Raw genomic sequence first — 17,304 nt, 5'->3', positions numbered from 1 at the left:
AATCTGGCCACGCTGCTCCATTGCATATTGGGGCATATCAGAGCCTCTTTCGTTTGTCAGCTGGGGGCAACGCCAGCGGGCGAGTTTGGCTTGGGGTACTGAAATAGTATTAGATCGCATCACACCCTCACAGCCACACGTAAATAAAGTAAAAAAAGTCTAAAGTAAAATTAAAAATACACTATATGTTGCAAAAAAAACGAGCACATAGGTTATTTCGTTAAAAGGGGTCAAAGAATTTTTTACTAATAATTTGCATTACTTTAGATAAATAGTTTTAGACGAAAAATTCTTTGTAAAATGTTACTTAAATTATTTTTAGAAATGAGTTATTTATAATGAACGGTTGGTAATAGTAATGGTTTTGACTAAAATTTATTGAATGTTGAACCATGTTGACATTTTGTGAGGCCACAATTTGAAAAAACATTCAATTAATTATTGAATAATTCCTAATTATCGTAGGTAGGTATCGTAGGTGCAGGTTTTTTTGCAACATAGTTTATTGTCACATCACATCCAGCCCTTTCTTGAATATTCATGGTAACCCTATATTCCGCGCAGCCGCGGTGCGGAGGCGTTGCTTTACTTCGGTCAATACACATTCTGAACGCCATAGCCCTGTGCCGTTGCCGCTGTGCGAGACGAAATAAGTAGTGACAAGTGATTTAAACGATTTAAAGTTTTAATCAGTTAATCGTTGGAATACCCGCAAGATAAAAGAAAATTGGTAACCATGCTGTTTATGCGAAGATTCACACCAGTGAGTATTGAATTTGAATCACGAAATGTCTCCCCTGTCTGCCTTATTAATTTTCTCTTTAAATTTTTTAAGTTACCAACGAAACCGTCTTTTTTAAATATTTATCGCGTAGTAGTAGTGTCCAATACACTGCATTGGGGACTACGCGAATGAGATTGTCTGGATCGGGTTCTTCGTAGGGCGTTGTACCTATAGATATGCATAGATGCCGATACCATCTCAATTTCGATAGGGTTCGATTGCGTTTGGTGGCGCACTTTAGAGTAGGTACCTATACCTTCTGTACCTATCTATGAGAGTAAGTGATAGCGTATGATGTAGGTACTCTATTGGTAATTGTTGTTATTCTGCTTATGTTCAGCCTAGCACATTAAATCACAAAACAAATGCGCCTCATTTACTCTTTATTACTTGCTACGCGTCTAGGTAGCTATGTCTATTTTTCATTATTCAAAGTCCATCTTCATTCGTTTAGCTCTTCAACAAGAATATTATATCATATATGGTAACAATTGTTCGACAAAATACCTAGTAGGTATTTTCGATGAGACAAATATGGGAACACACGCGTCGCGACGTTTTGTTAAGTTTATCTGCTAGAAGAGTGACTTTGTTGGAAAATAATTTCATTCACAGAAATCATACATACTGAATTTAAGTTTGAGCATACTCCACCCCACTGCATCCGGGATGTTCGGCCATCTTGCGGCATCCATTTTGTTGCAATGCTACCCCGCCCTTCTGGGTGCATCGGTACATGTATCGAGCCTCATTCCACTTAAGTCTGGCGATTCTTTCTAATTCATAATATTCTAATAAGCTTGATTTAGACTGAGCGAAGTGCGACTTATGTACGTAGCGATAAGCGAAGCCTAGCATGTCGAACGAAGCGTAGTATAATGTTAAGAGATGTCCGGCAACGTCGCACTTCTTCACCCACCGCCACGGGTAGATGTCAGGGCTTTGTCCCCGACGAATGTAAAAAATAGTAATAAAACCTTTTCTCTACACAAAAAAGCTCGATATTTTTGGGTATTAAATAGGCTCGATATTAAGTAGGTAATTTGATATCTAATTTTTCTTTCGAAAGGTACTACCTACTAATTAGAGATAATTATCACTTGCTCTAACGGTGAAGGAAAACATCGTGAGGAAGCTTTGCATGCAAAATGTATTTAATACATTTATTGAGGGCATGCAAAATCCCCAACCCGCACTTGGCCAGCGTGGTGGAATCAAGGGCTAACCCCTCCCCCTCGTTTGGTAGGAGACCCTTGCCCAGCAGTTTTTTTTTTCTCTTATAAAGACAACTCCCGCACTTGAATTGCTCTTGTGTCGCGGGGACTTTTACAAACATACAAACAACGGACACAAAGTACAGTCAGACCCGAAAACGATCGCGAACATAAAACTAAAAAGTAAATATAGTATAGTACCTCCCAATTTTTTTTTTCACCTCTTACTGTCCCACTGCAAGGCAAGGGTCTTTTCCCAAACGAGAGTAAAGGGTAAGGCCTTGACTCCACCACGCTGACCAAGTGCGGGTTTAGGAGATTTGATACTTTAAAATCTTAAAATTAAGCTTTTTTGTACTTGACCGGGCGAACAAGATATATAATCTATTTTTACATAAGTAGCTATTTGCCAAATAGTTTTGTAGATTTCAAAGGATATTATCTGTATGTTTTTAGGAAGTTGAAGAACTCTGTCTATAAGATTTTTTATTTGACTTAGATATGATTTTCTGTAATGTTTTTAAATAAAACGTCGGAACCAACCCAACCCATCGAAGTTTATGTTTATGTCTGCACGTTACATGTATAGTTAGGTACTTAATCTTATTTCAGCACATGATTCTTGTTTCAGTCGTTCGAGGTTGAGGTTGACGAGGATTCCGAGCGATTAACCTATTTTGGGTACAAGAGAGATTACCCAAAATTCGTGGCATGGCTAGATCTCGCCGAAATACAACAAATGCGTGACTACGTAGAGATGACATTCGAACAGAGAGCCATGTGGTTTGACGGAAAAATGGATGGCAAAAAGGCAATGTTTAAAGCAGTGATTGGAGGAGAAAATCACGACTTCGCGTGTGTTGGTAAGTGGAAATAGTAATAAATAACTAATAATGCATGTTTAACTGCACGTTTGGCGCAGTGGTTTAAGCGGTCACAACCGTGGCGCCGCGTGTGGTGGGTTCGAATCCCACCCGGGACAAATCTTTGTGTGATGAGCACGAGTATTTGTTCCGAGCCTGGATGTTAATGTATCTATATAATTATGTATTTAGAAGTATATAAGTATATAAGTATGTTTATCAGTTATTTGGTTACCATAGTACAAGCTCTGCTTAGTTTGGAATCAAATGACCGTGTGTGAGTTGTCCATTAATATTTATATTTTATTTATTTATATATACCTATATACTAGTATATAACTACCCAGTAGCTATGGAAGGAGCCTGTTATGTAATTACCTGCCTACATAATTGTATGCTCCCTATAGTACTTAATACTTTATAGACGGGTACTTAAAACTGTAATTTTGTGAATCAATAATAAAAATAAATGAAGTGCATGTTTTTTTTCAGAGCCAACAAACTACTACAAGTGCAACATATGCGATATGTTCGTGCCATTACCATTCTATAAACGGCACGAAAGGAGCGAAATGCATAAAAATTATGCGATGCTGGCTGACATGCTTGCAAGACCTATAGATTTCCAAACCGAATTCGATGTTGATTGGGAAATTAATGATCCTCATATAGAGGATCCGATAGATCCTACAATCTTTTTCTGCGAAAGTTGTTGTGAAGTTGTTAAGATAGTTAATAAGCAGCAACATGACACTTCCGCTATGCACCTGAGTCGGATAAGCAAACAGTATCTGTCCGTGGAAAATATAATGTTCTATATTCGCTTCTATTGCCAATATATGATAGATAATTATTTAGCGTATCCACCTAGCGTGACAGAGTCGGAGTCGTCGACGGAAGAACTAGAGCCCTGGAGTGATAGTTACTTTGAGTGGCATGAACCTGACCAGAACATTGAATGTTGGACTGATGATGAGATTAATGATATGACTGAGCAAGAAGGTAATGGGAGTGTGGCACAAAACTTAGAGGAAGCAGAGTGCGAATCACAACGTCGAACTCCTTTATATTTGCCATACGTGGGTGGGGTTCGGACAGAGGGTAACCTTAAAGATAAGACTGATAATGAAATGAAAAATGAACATATATGTATTCCAACCCCAAACGGCGAAGTGAGAGTTAGTTTTTATAATTTCCATGGCATAAAAAATATGTCTCCTCGACAAAAGTTCTGTATACTTTGTAAATACTGGTATCCACCGGACCGTGACTTTTCTCACATTCAAACTGAAAAACACGTCAAGAACATAGAGCAACCACTGAACAGCAATTTCGAGAGAGAACTAGTAAGTTACATGTTCAATTAATTACTACGTCATTTTAGTGTAGGTCTACATTATGCAAGCACCCTACTTTGATTAAAAGAATGGGCATATCTAGTAAGAATGATAAAATAATATATATCTATATACTTAAGCTATGATATTTACAAACTTTACCATCAAAATTAATAAGTTTAAGAAAGTCTATTCTGCCCTTTTAGCCGAAATCAAAATATTAACAAATGCCTTGCACTAAAATGGATCTTCTAACACGTTAAACCCAATTTGCGCGCGTCAGCCACAATACATAATTATCACCTACCTTTCATTCTGTCTACCAATACCTATAAGACTTATAAATATAAGCGTTAACTTAGTATTTATTAGTTCTTTTACTCAATTAATATTTACATAACTCGTTTCAGTTTACCAATAAGGAGTGGAGTCATTGCGTTTTATGCAATGACATAGTAGCGACTGGCAATGACCACGCTACTTACACACCACGACATGCAGAAGTAAAGGAACAAGTGACAGTTGAAAATGAGGACGCTCCATTGCATTCGTATTGCAATGCCTGCGGAGAGAACGTAGAATTAGAAAATATCAGTGAACATATAAATAGTTCGCAACATAAGGCATATTTGGCCTTACACCCAGACAAGGACGAGAAAAACAGGTTACTACAACAATTATTATTTTGTAAGCTCTGCAATGTCCAGGTTCCAGTCGGAGGCAGTTTGGTGCACAATTCAGGCAAACGGCACTTGAGATTAGCGCGGGAATATCAACAGGAACACGAAGCATTAATGCCAGCGGCTAGAGAGTCAGACTCAAGTTCCGACGAAATGTAAGCAACAAGCAAAAGATACTTAAGTACCTACCGAATTTTGGCAATTTTGGTTCCATCTCTTAATATTTTTTGCATTTATTATATTTCCCGTTTTATATAGTTATTAATAATTTATAATTTTCAATTTTTATATTGAACGAACTTAATAGTTTTTGTAATAACTATACAATCCTAAATATAAATGTGGAGGGAACGTTGTGATTTATTACTATAATTGTATATTATGTAAATTGTGTTAAAGGTTTTGATCGAGTATTAAGACAATCAATATACAATTTAATAGCAGGAAAATTTATAAATGTAGAAATGATTAGGTAATAATATATAAATAATTAAAGAGATAAAACGTCTGAACGATTCTGAATTAAGGGAACGTGCCTATCATGTGCGTTTTTGGCATGAACGGCCTATGTATTATAAATAACTATTCTACTACTACGCATAAGAGTATTTTCTTGATTTAAGAATACTTTTCAACCTCCGAGCTTAATTTGAGACCTTATCTCAAATACTACCTAATAAAGAGCGTGAGACCTAATAATAATCGTCATAAATAAGTACTCAAAAAAAATGTTTGAAAAAGTGACTACCACTCGGGCCAGAGAATAAAATTTTCTATAAACCATATATCTAGCTAGGAATTAATACAAAATGATTTAATATTATGTAATAATTAGGTGTTTAGTACTTACGTACCTACTACATACGTGAGAGTTAAAAGTTAATATAATTAACAGTATTTGGAAAATGTGGTGCTGTGGTAAGGATAGATAACAATTTGCAGGGATGAACGATGAAGTACTATGTATAATGTACTGAATAGACTGAGTCAAAGGTATGTTAGGAAAGAAAACGCCAGTGCCCATCAATGGAGGAGTTCCACCACAAAAGCATAACTGCTTTTAACTAATAAGGTTTAAATATATCATAATATATGTCAATGTTTCACATTTAAGAAATGTTACGTTTAAGTTAAGATTTTGATTCAATGAGTCATTTTATACGAAAATATTTTTTTAAGATTTGATAATATTATTCAGCGTCAGGTCGGCGTATTTAACCTACTCTATTTTTAGGAGACATTCAACCTATAATTCTTGACTATTTTTATGTCGAGTCTCGTTTACAAATGATCTAAATATTTTTACCCCAAGAAGTGGCAACCTAGCGTAGTATTTAAGTTTTAGAATAATTTAACTTACTCAATGTGTAATTAACATATTATTATTGTAATTCTGTGCAAAATAAACCCGAACATTACAGACACCGATATAGTTGTTTGATTCTTTTTTATCACCTTCTTCTGACACCACACTTGCACTACGCGGACACAAGATATAATGGTTTGTAATGAGCAACTGGCAGCTTCGGCTAAGGATTAACTAGGAGTAAGGCAGGGAACCAGGATTTTTGAAACCGCGAATGGTTTAAGTAAGTATAGAGTTTGGAGTCGGGTGTCATATGATGTCGTGTTTCGGAAAGCACGTCGAATTGTGGGTCCCGGCTGTCATTTACGAAGATCTTTAACAGTCGTTAACAGTAGCCAGAAGCTTGAAAGTCTGACAACCAGTCTTGCCGAAGGGTATCACGTTATATCCCAGGTAACTGGGTTTTGGAGGTCAGATAGGCAGTCGCTGCATCCGGTGAGACTGGAAGCGACTCTAACATAGCTTGGAAAAAAGGCTAAGCAGTAGATATACAGTCGGGTGTCATAACGAGCAATAATTGTTAAGTAATGTAATGGTATTATTATTTAGTAATGGACTCAAAAAGCCCAACCCTTTCCTCTCCCGGGAGCAGACCCTTGTCCAGGAGTATGACAGTAACGGGTGAAAAACGTAATGGTACTTGGGGACCTACCTAGTGCTCACGGCTTTCTCGAAGTGCGCCTGTAGCAATATCTATCACAGATTAACAGACTAGCCTTTAAAAATTAACAGCTAAGTTGCAATTGTAATTAAACATTCATTTCTCAATCGGAGCACATGATGAACTGAGCATCAGTTTAGAATTAATTACGTTAAATTGTAACATATCGTGGTTCTCAAAACGAATAGCTATTTAATTAAGTCAACTTAATGTCATTCGTTATCCCTTTCTACCTTATAAACTTCCGAAAAAACGTATGAGGAACCCTGAGTCCTCAGCTATTTAATCAGTTTAGTAGTTAAGCCGTGACAATGTTACAGACAGACTTTCGCATTTACAGAGCTTAATAAGTATTAATAAGTACGTATCGAAAGTACGTATGGATTTGCATGTATTTATTATATCATAAGTATGATACTGGAGTGGGAGGAATTCGCACAGATTTCACACAATCCTTTGCAAAGCGATTGACTCTATAGATCCGAGCGTATATCCAAGTACATTTAGACTAATTTATACGCTATGTCTGTTTAAAAGAGTTGGTATTATTGACATTCTAGTCATACTATTACTGTGGTGATAAATAAACCTGAATTATATTAACGACGGGGCTTAAAATGTCCCATATACTTTAAACGTAGGGTAATGCGATAAAAACTCAATAGCTGTTTGTAAATGATATATTATAATAATCTGTACACATAAAACAATAACAAAAGGTACAACTTTTTAAACATTTACAAAATCGGTATTGGAGACTTGTTTTGATTGTTTTGAAAATAAATTTACCTATTTAGCCTATTTTTCTTATTCTACATGGAATCTCGGAGTTTTTCAAACATATGAACACTTCGAGCTTGGAATTCTAAATAATCAGTTGACTTTGTCGATACAGGATACAAAAGAAATTTGTAATTTCCTAGTCTTTAGGAAAATTAGATGTACAAAATAGTGGGTACTACTAGTACCACCGATAAGCAATTGTTTGCATATAATATTGAGTATAACTTCCGACTATTAAGTAATTCAGGTCTTTTCATATCCGCCGCCATTGCGCCTGAATGTTTGCATATTATAAATAAAAAATATCACTATGTAGCAATTTTGCTTTAGATTCTAGGTACAGTTGCAGCCTACAGAACTCTAGAAATCCCTCCTTCGGTTCAGAAGAAAGCTAACAGACCAGCTACATTCTAAATTTCAAACTTTTATTAACAACTACTAAACAATTTTATTTTCTAGGCTAATCTCTTCAAAAATAACGATTTTAGTGAATATTTGCCTATTCTGATCAATAGTAAAATATCTTGGTTTTATTATTACAGAAAAACATGTTGTATATGTCTTACAACGTTGTTTATCCTTAAAACTTTCTATCACAATAAGTTAGAACAATAAACAGGCTAACTGCGCAAATAATAAAGTAAAAATCGGAAGCATAATTAAAATATTATTATTGAAAAAAAAATCACTAATCACACATTTATAAAACCATAATATTATACGTATGACTTACTGCAGCATTTAGAGCGTATTATTTGGAACATAATTTACTTTTTGGCGATGCAGGCGTTAAAACGATAATAACGCAATGAAAGTAAATGCTATTCTAAACTATTATTTAATTTTACATATTCACGCAAGCATATTATATTGAACAGAATTTCCGACACATTCAAGACATTAAACACCATTGACATTACGTTGGCTGCCAGGCTGTAATCGCAATCGCAACAGCTAAGTACATAAAAATATGTTAAATGCGGATTTTATTATGTTTTATAATAATTATACCATCAAGACAACACATTGCGAGAGACAAATGAGTGTGTGTTCAGTCTGTAGTGATTACTTCGGGGGTTACAGTCTTTTTGTATTCGTCTACAGTTTCACTGAGCATTTTCTGGAAGATGCTCTCGAACAGTTGATATTTGACAATGGCCTCGTCGGTGTGAAGTGTCGTCCACTCGGGCTCGCACCGCCGCCACTCCGCAAACAGAATATCGTCGATGTGATCAGATCGCCGGCTCGATACTCCTGAAACAGTTTTAGTAACACATTTATCTTGTAACTTTTGAATTAAGTTGTAGTGTAGTACCTAGGCAACAAAATTATATTGAAAATCAATCAACGTTAATTATCATCACCTTTTTGACATTATAGTTTTACGACGCAATTAATTTGTACCCTTATACCTAGTTGTTGTATCTTAACAAGAATGAAATCAAGTTAATAGAAAATTATAAGGGTCGGTTCATATCGGATGATGCTCTGAGCTTATCATCGGTGGCGACTATTCGGTTTAATGGCTCGGTTCATATCAGGTGAAAAATGCGTCGAACGTATCATCCGTCCTTCTACTAGACAGTGTTACAACAAGACCGAAATAGGAAACGTCGATAATGAGTGCATCCTTCGAATTTCGGTTGAGTGTGAATGGTCCAGTGTTTTTTATACATTTGTCTGTTCTGGCGTTACGCGACCGATAATACGCGATGTTCCGTCAGATATGAACCGACCCTTAGGATCTATGTTTACCGGTGGTAGGGACAAAAATATACAAAAGTAGTGGATTTTTAAGTAGAGAATTAGCACAAACATAAATATAAAGTGCTTACCAGACACTGTCGTAGGCGTAACGTTGGTTAACACTTCTTTGATCTCGATGCAAGTGTTTTGAACTAGTTTCTGTGTATCCACCTGTGGTTTTTGAGGCAATAAATTACAAGTGTCCCAAGGTTTGTCACTTTGTTCCTGTTTATGCCTGTCTAGAGATTCTTGGCAATAATCCTTTAGGAACGCATCGAAAGCATCTTTGTTTTCCTCAGACTTTAGAGCAACAGGGTCTGTAAAGAAGTTTTCTATTCTCTGTTCAGTATCATCTTCTAGGGCGAACATGCGCGGAGGCCTGGGTTTAGTTTCGGTAGGCGGAGTGTAAGGAGGCGGCGGTTTGTCTGGAATCTCTCGGACCACCAGCAACCGACAGTGTTGCTGCTCTAAGGCTTTGATCTGTAATCACACAACAATGACTATTAAAAACAATGGCGAAGTAAAGTAGCCGAAGTGTACTTGAAACAAGCTATAATAACAACTGATGCAGGCCACCGTACTATATTATATATTCACCTCTCTCTCGATGGCTAGCTGCTGTCTCCGCAGCTCCTCTGCTTCGCACTGGACTGGCGTTGAGAGGGTTGTCACTGCAGAGCCACTGGCACTCTGAGGTTGACTGCTGACACTGTCTGTGTCTGTACAATGATGAAATAAATCAGGTTATTAATAAGTATTTCGTTGTTATTAACGTTAGGCAGTGGCCAACCAACATTACAATTTACAGATTAGTTTTCTATTTTTCACTTGGTAAATAACAATGTTTACCAAACTTTTTACAGACGATTTTAATAGGAAATACAAATATTCGTCATTGTACTACTCACATGTGACTTGAAACAATTAAATATGGTTATGATAAATGACGATTATTGCGATAGAAAACTTACCAGAATCGGTAGATGCGCTTGACTTAGGCGGGTCCCACGCAGGAGCATCGGAAGGCTGGACATCGTCGACGGCGGCAGCGCCTACCGGTACCGGCAGAGGTCCAGCCTGCAGTCCTGTCTGCGTTTGATTAGAAGCACACACCACCGGCTCTTTCCCTTGTGCACACTGACTTTCCATTGTGATTACTGACTCACAATCACACAACTGAATATTATTCTCTGACAAATTCATATCACTACCGAACAAGTCTTCCTCACCACACGTCATTGTCGAAATACTTTGATGAGACGGTTTCGACGGTAATTCCGTTTTATAATCAAACTGTACACTCGAGTCTTTAACTTCGCACACTTTTATAGTATCAGAACTGTCGCGCTCGCCCTCAGAAGAATCAGGAACAAACTTATCGTCTTCTGCAAGACCCCTGTAATACTGATCGAACTCCTCCACGAGACTGCGAGCGGTCGACGGTGAGCTGGTTTCTAATTCTCTATTCTTAATCTGATCCATTAGTTTATCGACAACTTCGGTTCCACTCAAATTATTATGACTATTGTTAGTCGAATTAATTATATTTTTTAGTGCCTCCTCGTTCACTTCATACTGTTTGCCACTACTGAAAATCTGTGGCAGTGTAAGATCATGGAAAAGAATGTTTAAGTATCCGCCGTCGACAGCCACGAAGTTCTCAGCCGTTATGTTGGAGTCGTGCTGTTTGAAGATGGAACAAAGCGCATCGCCGGCCTGAACACACTTCTCGGCGCTCGACACACTCACCACCGCGGGCGCTACTGCGGGCGCTACTACCGGCGTCACTGCCAACGCTTCCGGTGGCAACGGCGCGTCCGAGTTCAGTCTTGAAGTCGTGCTGTCCTCGCATCCACTACTCGATAAGTCGAAACACTTCAGAGGTGAAGAATTTCTGTCTGCAGATAAACTTCTTTTAAGTTTTTTCTTTCCTAAAATAATTTGTTCAACCTCAACGTTATTTTTCAATTTGAGTTCTATGTTTTTCTTTGTTTTCATAAGTGCCACTTTTCGTTTCTCGGAAAGCGTGAGTAAAGCTTTGCGCATACGTTGCATCTCCCCACACTCGTGCTGCAACTTGAGCAGTGCTCCACGTTGTTTCTTCTTCAACGTGGATATATCTGTGTTTTCGTGTTTCTTCTTCTTCTCTAGCCAGAGTATTTGGGACTTAGTAAAATCTTTAAGCGCATCCTCTCGCATCTTCAACACAAACAAGAGATTTTTCGCTCGTCTTTGCTCATCACGAATGAGTAAATTAAGCTGAAATAAGAAAGAAGAATTAAAGTATTATATTACGATACGTTAGTTTTGCTGCAATAAATTATACATAATACATTTTTTGGGAGCTCGTATGTCGTTAGACCTTGACGACATAAGCACTGCGCTGTTATCCGCACATTAAGCAAAATGTTTACAATTTAAAGAAAAACACTTACCAGACAAAGACTCTTGGATGCCATTGTTTCAGTGTCATCGATATTCGCGCCATTTTCAAGCTTCGACAAGAAATTGTCGTACTCTGAATTCTTGACATCGAAAGTGGAATCGAATAACACCGAATTATTGACTAAACTTTCAACTTTTTTATCAGTGAAACATTTGTCAGATAAGGAACAACTTTCTAAATATTGTAAAGATTCAAAAAACGAATCTATAAAGTTAAGCTCCCGTTGGAACTGTTCACAGATGTAGTCGTTCTGTAATAAACCGTTATTAACTCTTATTGTACTAATTATATCCGACGGTTTCATTAATTTATTAAAGACGTAGGAACAATTAAGTGAGTTCAGTTCGTTTAGACAGTTTATATAGTCGTCCCTTGAGTGATTCTTCTTCTTCTTGTACGTATTGTCCGACGACACGTTATCATGCCTGTTTTTATTCTTTAACTCGTTGTTAAACACAGACACAACGTTTATAGGATAATTCAATGAGCTAGGAGGTATATTAGGACTGACCTCTTCGTTATTATCAACTACGTGGAAATTAATTTTCTGTTTAGTCGTATATGTTAACGTAGCATGGCTAAATATATAAGAAGCGCTCTGACAGAAGCTAATATCGCTAGAGCTTACGTCTTCTTTTGAAGAGCATATTTTAAAAGGCGGCACTTGTAGATTAGGTAACGACTCACTCCGAAGCTTGACAGTTTCTTTACAGCCTCCTCTCGGTTCACACTTCTCCTTAGTTAATGTTACATTTGGTATTTCAAGACTATCAAATATCTCTCTGACACATTCTGTTTGCACGGTGTTCTCGCACTTGTAAATAGTATCATCGATTTCTGTCACTTGATCCACTGATATAGGGGGATCAGTGCCTATATTAACATGTGTTATTTGCTGGATAATTTCATCTGTATTTACACCGAAATCTGTAGTGTTGAGCATTTCAACACTTTCAACATTTGATTTGATAGTAGCATCTGACTTTAAAACCCTTAATTTAGGTTTTTGGTATTTCTCATCTAAAGGAACTCTTATTACCGTTAATGGTTTATGTTTTACAGACATTTCTTTGAAGTTTAACTTATTTTTATTCTGTGGGGGTGGTTCTTTACTCAGTCTAGGTTTCTCTTTTTTACACACATTTGTTTTAAGGTTGTCATACAAAATATTTTTTAATCTGGTTAACTCTTTTTCACTTTCACTTGGCGTTACTATGTGTTTGCTTACATTAGTTTTAGATGCATTCAAGCTTTTGGAATATCGTGTTGATTCTGGAAAATACATAACATTTAATGATGTGAAATGTTTAGATAAGTCTCTCTGCCTAAATTAATACACAGTGTGTAAAAGCACCAGTGTATAAAAGTAGCACGGTGGTCATGGGCTATCCATACATACTAGATAGCATGTTTTAAACCAGGATTTTATATGTAAATTCCTTAGATACAAACTAAAACATCCATCCATTCAGTTTCTAGGAAGAAATCTTATTACTAACATATACTCACCTTTATCTTTAATTTGTTTTGTTTTAGTGTGTTCCACGGACACACTGGAGGTATTTCTTCCTCTATAATTTTGTTGAGTCAGATTCACTTCCTTCTTATTATATGCACTGTTAGTTTTGGCACTGGATTTAGTTTCTTTTGTATCTGAAATAGAAAATGTGTATAGATACATCTGTTAATGGAGACAAGATCTAGTTCAAACAATCTTGGATGCTCTGCTTACAGCAAAACATAAGCAGAAATAATAGCTTTATTATGAATCTAGTGCAATACGGAACACTTTTTTAATGTAACATTGATGATGTTAATTACCAAACCAGGTAACCAAATCAAATAAACATTTTGGTTATTTTAAGACAATTGCATGTGCAAAATCTTAACAGTTTCTCTTAATTCAGATTTTTGTTACATAAACAATTTTAAATTTATTTCTACAGATTATTTTAAATAACCTAATTACTGTAAACAACAAGGTAGCAAATTGCAATTTCATAATTGTTATGCTTAATCGGTTTTTCTAAGTAAGCATTAAAAAACCAATGACTGGCATTACTAATACCAATTGCTGACAAATTCTAAGAAAACTGGCAATATGCTAATCAATACATTTTACAAGTAAGAATGTCAATATAATTAGGCAATCATATTTTGCAACTTAGAATATGTTGAAATGCAATATTTTAACACATCAGCAACTGATGCAAGAATGGTACCCTATTGCAAATTAGCACATCAAATAGGTATCCTAAATATTATTAACATATGGAAGACATATATTATAATAACTCAAAATATATCTATGGCAGTCTTCATAACTTCTGAATAAGTATTAGTTAGCTTATTAAATAGTATATGGCAAATTTTATCATACAATTGCTGTAACTTTATCTGTTAGTTAAGAAAACCGACACTTATCCATAAACTTACTTGCGACTATCAAGTCAGATTGTATTGTAGTCAACTCATTGCTTCTAATTGTAACATCATAAATTGTTATATATGTATATCTAAATATTGGTGTCCAATTAATATGTTGCAAACAAGGCCTATTATTTTATAAGCAGATAATAAGTTGCAAGTTTCTAGACCTTGTAAAGCTAAAGTACATGTTATCATGCTCCAAATTAATGTACTGTCATGTTATCAGCATTTGTAGCTCAACAACATTATATACAAATATATTGTTAACTAGCTTTTGCTTGCAGCAAATATATGTCATTTTCTCTAGGAGACTCTTTAGGATATAGAATATCACTCTGTCCATTCAATAGAAATTAAAGTGTAAGAGTGTAAATCGTGTGGAAAAACTTTCCAGAAAACTCTTTAGTTTTTTTTAGGCCGAATATAACTGAGTATTTATAAAATATTGCTTTCAAATTTGACTATTTTCTATCAGAATTTGTACAAACCTAGCAATGTGATCCCACTACTACTCTGTATTTGTACATTTTTATCCCATTTATTGCATTCACAAGGGAAATTGGACCCATTGGTCTGATTGAAACTTTATCCTGATAATTATAAATACATTAAGATTCATAGATTCATTTCTATTTATATAGATGAACATAATATTCAAATTTCCAAAAGATGTTGAATAAGAATCAAACACCGGTAGTTGCAAATATAGTTAGTCTCATTCTTTGTTCTAAGTCTGCCTATAAGTATGTAATGATAATATAAATGTACTTACATTTAGAAAAACTAGTAAGTCTAGATGTAGTTCTGTTTGATGAATGCTTCTCTGATTTGAAATCAGTTTCAATTGATCTATTTGACATTTTGACAGGACTGGCTCTCATGTCCCTGGCTGAAATCATAGTAATTATTAGATGGGCTGTTGTTACAATGTATTGATTGCAATGAATATATACATTAATAGTAGTGTTGCAATGTAAGTCTTAAGTTATCTATGTATAGTTCAGCTTTATGCCTGGTTTCTGAGGTACATTTAGCAGTAGTTTATCTGTTTGTTCATTAGCGTTTTTTTAATTTAAGTTTAAATACTATTGAATAAATAAACTATGGCTAAATGTGCCTCAGAAACCGGGTGTAAATAATTTATAACTAAAAGCAAACAAATAAGTGATAATATACTTAAATTAGTTTTAATGTTACTATGTATTAAGCCTTTATTAAATGAATAGGAATGACACTCTAGAAATTTGTTAAACCTCCTACATTGAAAACCATTAATAAACCAAGAATTGAACAAAAAATGCTACATCATCATCAATCATTTCTCAGTACACATATTATTGGTTACAAGCAGTTTGTAACTCATCATTTAACTTAGGCTCACTCACTTACTGATGACTGTTGTTATTTGTTATTGTATTTACAAGAAGGTTAGGCCAGTTTAGATGTCAATTTAATAAGTAATACTAACTAATCCTAGGATGTAGGTCATGTTCATCATCTTCAGATATAGTAACAATTTTCCTTTTAGTACAGTTAGCAGCCATGACCTGAGGTGGAGCAATTGCATTTGATCTTAAAGACCTGTTAGTCTTCAAGTCATCATCGTCAAGGGCTATGATTCTCCTGAGTCGCGGTGGCAACATGTAGTTTTGTGTAGGCCATGACACTGTTAACAAATTCATTATAAACAAAAGAACTATGCGCTGAGGCAGATTTAATAGGCATACAACCATTGCAGGTTGGAGTGTAGCAAAGGGTGTTCAAGGCGACTAGATTAGATATGGGTCAACAACAATTGATAAATATAATAAAAATGGCATTGCATTATGTTCTGACTTTAATAAATCTCTTTTGAGCTTTTTACACACCCCACATGATCACATTGAGTTTTAATAACATTCATTCATATTGTACTTAATACAACATCAGCGAATTTCCAAGCCTTGCAAACAGTTACATTTGCATAAAATTCTACTATAAGTCAATGGTTGTTACTTAAAGAAAAGTTTTGATCCTATTATGGAAAACAGAATAAAAGGTATAAGAATTTGATAAAAACAACACATGGAAGTTCAAACATAATCATTTTACCATTAAAAACCCTCAGCCAGAGTCAGAATGCTAGAAATAGTGCTAAATAGAGCAGGCTTTATCATAGATCTGTTTAATTTGAATGTGAAACATATAAACAAATGGATAAAGCTTCCACACTAGTATTATAACTGAAAATGATTATTATAGGATATTATGTCACAGAACTCAAAATACACTCTTCTTCTAACTCAGTTACCTACATTTTTAGGTTCACACATTGCTTTGTTTTATAAACAAGTTAACGAATAACAAATTTACAGTATTATTATTATCTAAATCTGTGTTACATCGTAAAGCTCCTTGAAGACGGTGCGTCATCCTATTCAGACGATCTGTATATCTATATCATGAGAAAAAATACTAAACACTTACCTTTTGTGTCAAAATCGAAGTCAGGAAGCTTGGTGTATTTTATAACTGTGCTCTTTTGCCGCGGAGGCGCTGAGTATTCATTACCCTCTATCTTCAAAAAGAAACCGTACACTTTGTTAATATCGGCATCTGGTTTTGGCGATGCCGATGCATCCATTATACTTTGAACACTAGAAAATTTCTGTATAATTTATGATGCCGATCATTTTACATAAATACTTGAAAAAACAATCAAGAATTGCAACTTAAACGCAGTGTTTCTAAGCTTTGTTTGGTAATATTTTTCACATTGTTTTAATTTTATTATTACATGTATGTAGATTTTTTTCTGCAGTAATAGTTACTTGTCAATAAATTTTAAAACAACTTATGGTTTTTAGTCTATGAATTAAGCAATAGACAACATTTTTCGACACCGAGCACAGAGTCTAAAATATGATCTCTTTATTAAATCTAATTATATAAAAAGATTTTCACATTTAACTAAAGTAACAAAGCGTTATTTGATTTATAATATGGGCAAATACA

General features: G+C 35.3%; 2 protein-coding genes across 3 annotated transcripts; one reads left to right on the top strand and one right to left on the bottom strand.

Moving 5' to 3' along the window:
* The first annotated feature begins 602 nt into the window (after positions 1-602).
* On the top strand, positions 603-6,293 carry LOC142986321 (uncharacterized). Its single transcript, XM_076134769.1, has 4 exons — positions 603-763; positions 2,630-2,861; positions 3,354-4,207; positions 4,609-6,293. The coding sequence occupies exons 1-4, from the start codon at positions 737-739 to the stop codon at positions 5,035-5,037; spliced, it is 1,542 nt and encodes a 513-aa protein (XP_075990884.1). The 5' UTR covers positions 603-736; the 3' UTR covers positions 5,038-6,293.
* Positions 6,294-7,569: 1,276 nt separating this feature from the next.
* On the bottom strand, positions 7,570-17,127 carry LOC142986268 (uncharacterized). 2 transcript variants are annotated; one of them, XM_076134681.1, is made up of 9 exons: positions 16,777-17,127; positions 15,779-15,976; positions 15,083-15,199; positions 13,390-13,533; positions 11,870-13,152; positions 10,406-11,693; positions 10,032-10,153; positions 9,524-9,914; positions 7,570-8,942 (listed from the first exon to the last, which is right to left on the bottom strand). In XM_076134681.1, exons 1-9 carry the CDS (start codon positions 16,931-16,933, stop codon positions 8,740-8,742), a joined length of 3,903 nt encoding a protein of 1,300 aa, XP_075990796.1. In that variant the 5' UTR covers positions 16,934-17,127; the 3' UTR covers positions 7,570-8,739. The 2 variants fall into 2 exon arrangements, with proteins under 2 accessions (XP_075990796.1, XP_075990797.1); XM_076134682.1 differs by lacking the exon at positions 15,779-15,976.
* Positions 17,128-17,304: the final 177 nt, after the last annotated feature.

Source organism: Anticarsia gemmatalis, chromosome Z (assembly GCF_050436995.1).
Source record: "Anticarsia gemmatalis isolate Benzon Research Colony breed Stoneville strain chromosome Z, ilAntGemm2 primary, whole genome shotgun sequence".
Classification (NCBI taxonomy): Eukaryota; Metazoa; Arthropoda; class Insecta; order Lepidoptera; family Erebidae; genus Anticarsia; species Anticarsia gemmatalis.
This window is presented reverse-complemented; position numbering and strand designations above follow the sequence as displayed.

Coding starts and splice junctions, on each gene's coding strand:
- LOC142986321 (XM_076134769.1), top strand. CDS start 737: ATGCTGTTTATGCGAAGATTCACACCA. Junction 2,862..3,353: donor TCACGACTTCGCGTGTGTTG/GTAAGTGGAAAT, acceptor GTTTTTTTTCAG/AGCCAACAAACTACTACAAG. Junction 4,208..4,608: donor GCAATTTCGAGAGAGAACTA/GTAAGTTACATG, acceptor AACTCGTTTCAG/TTTACCAATAAGGAGTGGAG.
- LOC142986268 (XM_076134681.1), bottom strand. CDS start 16,933: ATGGATGCATCGGCATCGCCAAAACCAGATGCCGATATTAACAAAGTG. Junction 13,153..13,389: donor AAAACAAATTAAAGATAAAG/GTGAGTATATGT, acceptor TGTATTTTCCAG/AATCAACACGATATTCCAAA. Junction 9,915..10,031: donor AGCTAGCCATCGAGAGAGAG/GTGAATATATAA, acceptor GTGTGATTACAG/ATCAAAGCCTTAGAGCAGCA.